The 3,384-nt window shown below is 45.4% G+C and overlaps 1 protein-coding gene across 1 annotated transcript; it reads left to right on the top strand.

Annotated features, from left to right (window-relative positions):
- The first annotated feature begins 368 nt into the window (after nt 1–368).
- Nucleotides 369–1,448, top strand: LOC123398726 (mavicyanin-like). Its single transcript, XM_045093177.1, has 2 exons — nt 369–832; nt 983–1,448. The coding sequence occupies exons 1-2, from the start codon at nt 664–666 to the stop codon at nt 1,267–1,269; spliced, it is 456 nt and encodes a 151-aa protein (XP_044949112.1). The 5' UTR covers nt 369–663; the 3' UTR covers nt 1,270–1,448.
- The last annotated feature ends 1,936 nt before the right edge of the window (nt 1,449–3,384 follow it).

The following is a 3,384-nucleotide window of genomic DNA, read 5'->3' as shown; positions in this document are numbered from 1 at the left end:
TGAAAATAAGCAAGAGTCTACAAGGTTTGAACATCTTTGATGTTGCAAAGTTCATACTTTTTGAATTTGTTTTTTATTTTTTGGATTTTAGTCTTCATAAAGGGTGCCTAGGCACCCCGGAGCTACCTCACCTTTTCGTTCTGCAAATTAATCAAATTTATTTGTCTCGGTTATGGGTTCAGACTTTTGGCCTCAGTTCTTCTTTTTTTTTAACGAAATTCCAAGATGATAAGTGGGAAGATTGTAGACAACAGGCAGTCCGCCACGGGCCGATGGAGTAGGCAGCGGTCTTAGCCATAGAGATATGTGGCCATGGAAAAGGGAGGGGATTAAGTGGAACAGGATTGGCCGGGCGAGTGTACGCCGGCACCAGGAAGACAATAGCAAGAGCACAGGTGGACAAAGAGCCGGAAACGAAACCAACCAGAGATCTCGTCAAACTACACTAAATCTGCCGCGTTTCCATCCATCGATATATCCATTCGTTCCATCGGTCGCTCCAATGAACGTACGTATGTTCCTGGAAGCGAGCAAGAGCCGCCTCTCTATATAACCATGTCGGAGCTCTTTGTTCTCGTCACAGCCATTGCACATTTCAGTAATAAGCAGAAGGAACAACAGAGGTAGATTCAGTTTCAGTTTCAATTTTAGTGCTCGATCTCCATGGCTTCCAAGGTGATGTGTGCCGTGGCCGTGGCGGTCGCCGTGGTCTTCCTCCCCGTGCTCGGCTCCGCCACCGTCCACGTCGTTGGCGACGGCAGCGGGTGGACGCTCGGGTTCGACTACACCGCCTGGTCAGAGAGCAACCAGTTCAGGGTCGGCGACGCACTAGGTACTCAATCAATTCCATGTCTTTCCTCCTTTACATTCACACTCTGTTTGCCCATGAAATCTGAGTTCTCACTCCGTACAACCAACCTTAGAGAATCGTTCAATTTCTTGATCATGTCATGACCAAGGCTTGCCACGCTCTTGCATGCAGTGTTCAAGTACAACAAGGCCCGCCATAACGTGGTGGAGGTGAGCGGGCCGGATTTCAGGGCGTGCAACAGCGCCAAGGGCCTCGGCACCTGGAACTCCGGCAGCGATGAGGTCCAGCTCGCCAGCGCCGGCAGGAGGTGGTTCATCTGCGCCGTGGGCGGCCACTGCGGTATGGGCATGAAGCTCAACGTCACCATCCTCGCCGCCGACGCGCCTTCGCTCGCCCCTGCACCGGCACCGTCATCGTCTTCTCACAAGTCCAAGCGCCCCTTTGTTACCAAGTGGTGATGACCTGCCGGCGCCCCGAGTACCTACCGAGTGCCGACTATGTATTTCGTGCTTTTGGTAGTCACGTCGTGCACGGTCTGATCAATCGCACTTGTTCACTTCGTGCCATTTTTTTCCGTTCCGACTTAATAATTGGACTAATATCCGACAGATGCAATTGATTATTTTTGAGAATTATCGTACAAGGTCTTTTTTTAACACAGTTCAACCGCAGATGCCCATGTATATGCTCATGCATTCATCCTTATAAACACAAGCATGTACAACCTATAGTTATGAACACCTTTGAGATAATGAGCCGGTACCACACGTCTCGTAGTCGACGGTACATCTCCTTGATCTGAATGAACATTGCAGGAAAGTCTAAATGAAATTCAGAAAATCTAAGCACCACACCAAGTCTAGGACATACGCCCTAGAGGGTTGGTTCCACCACGAAAAACTGACTACTAAGCTAGAGCCAGCTTGCAATTACCACCTGTAGTCGATTGGCCATTTTAGATGTTAACTGTCTTTTTACAGTTTATCGTATTTAGCATCAAAATGAATTCAGTTTTTTAACTTAAAATGTAGCATCAAATAAATACAAGGCATGATGGTTGATCTCTACACAACTAAGACGCATACAACCATCATTTGAAAGAAAAAGGATGCACACAGCCACACTCCAACAGTTTGACAAAAAAGAATAAAAAGTCAACACATTAACAACAGCAGAGTTATATAGTACCGACACTGCACCTATGAGAATGAGGTGGCAGACCGATTCAAAGATTATGTTATCACCTATGTTAGATAAAAACCTCCCTAGACATCGGCTCAAATCACATACACACGCCTTAAACAGAGTTCAGTACTCCGTTCGGTGTAATGCAAACCAAATACGAAGCGAGTACGTACATCGGAAAAGAGTTGCCAAGGAGAAGTGTTTTTGTCATTAAAACCGAATTGTGTCTACATTGCCAAAGAGAACATAATAAGTCATACGCTTTCATCCTTATTAGCATTCTAAACCTACTATTGTTCATACCCTGCAACGGGCTGTATTGCAATTTCTTTTTACCATTAAACTGCTCTCGTTTTCTTCATTTCCTCCTTCTCCCAACTAAAAGTATTTCTCGAAGTGATATCTAAATGGAGAAATTTACTACCACACTAAAAGAGCTAAACACATATTTATCGAAGAACATTTTTGCAACAGATTTGAATCAAAGTTATGGTGTCCGACATATTGAAAACATACACAATGATGACTTACCACGAGAATGTGTTGTCCTACGAATGTGTACCTGCAAGATATTTCTCCTGCTCCCTCCCTCGATCTCCCTCCCTCCCTCCCCCCTCTCTCTTGATCTCGAGTGTGTTGCCTTCTCAAGAAGGCTCCACGCTCTAGTAGCCATCTCATGAGATGGCCGTCATTGTTAATGTTGGTGGTGGCAGCGGCAGCGATGATGAGGAACACTGCAAGAGGTTGTCGATGTTCGTGATCTTTTTCCCACAGTCACTATTTCCTATTCATGGGGTATCGTTCATCAACACCACCGCTAGGACAAATACTTCCTATATATAAAATAAAAAGATAGAAACTTTGTTTGCTGGGTGGACTTGAATTTATAATTATAGGCTTGTAGCAGAAATCTTATTAAAATGTTATACGTAAATATCATTTTGTGTTTAAAATCATAGAAATTAAGATCGTTAATAAGTGCAAGAGAATACATGTAGAAAGCAACATAGTACTAAGGTGACTATGATTCGCTAAAAATCCAAAAAAGACATATTTTTATAAAGGGTGTTTTTATCATCTAAAATGTGTAGCATCATGCGGATACAACGCCTTATGAGTAACACCCATAACCTCAACCGAGCGATACGGAGGAACTCAACCTCCAGCCGCCCAAGGCTCCTTTATCACCTCCTTCCCTACCCCGTCCGCCCCCCCCCCCCCCCCCCACAGAGGAAGTCGTCCGATGGCAGACGGTGGAGTGTCCTCCGTTTTCCCTCACCCTAGCTTATTCTCATATCCCCACATCGTTGTCAATCTGATCTGATTTGATTGCCGAGACAACCTGGCCAAGATCGTGGTGCCGATCCCAGCGTGGACAGCGGACTTCG

Source organism: Hordeum vulgare, chromosome 5H (assembly GCF_904849725.1).
Source record: "Hordeum vulgare subsp. vulgare chromosome 5H, MorexV3_pseudomolecules_assembly, whole genome shotgun sequence".
Lineage (NCBI taxonomy): Eukaryota > Viridiplantae > Streptophyta > Magnoliopsida > Poales > Poaceae > Hordeum > Hordeum vulgare.
The sequence above is the reverse complement of the archived record's forward strand: the minus strand, read 5'-3'. Positions and strand labels throughout refer to the sequence as shown.

What these genes read in the sequence shown, in the direction of transcription:
- LOC123398726 (XM_045093177.1), top strand. Translation starts at nt 664, where the DNA reads ATGGCTTCCAAGGTGATGTGTGCCGTGGCCGTGGCGGTCGCCGTGGTC. An exon ending in CAGGGTCGGCGACGCACTAG is followed by an intron (nt 833 to 982) that starts GTACTCAATCAA and finishes TCTTGCATGCAG; the next exon opens with TGTTCAAGTACAACAAGGCC.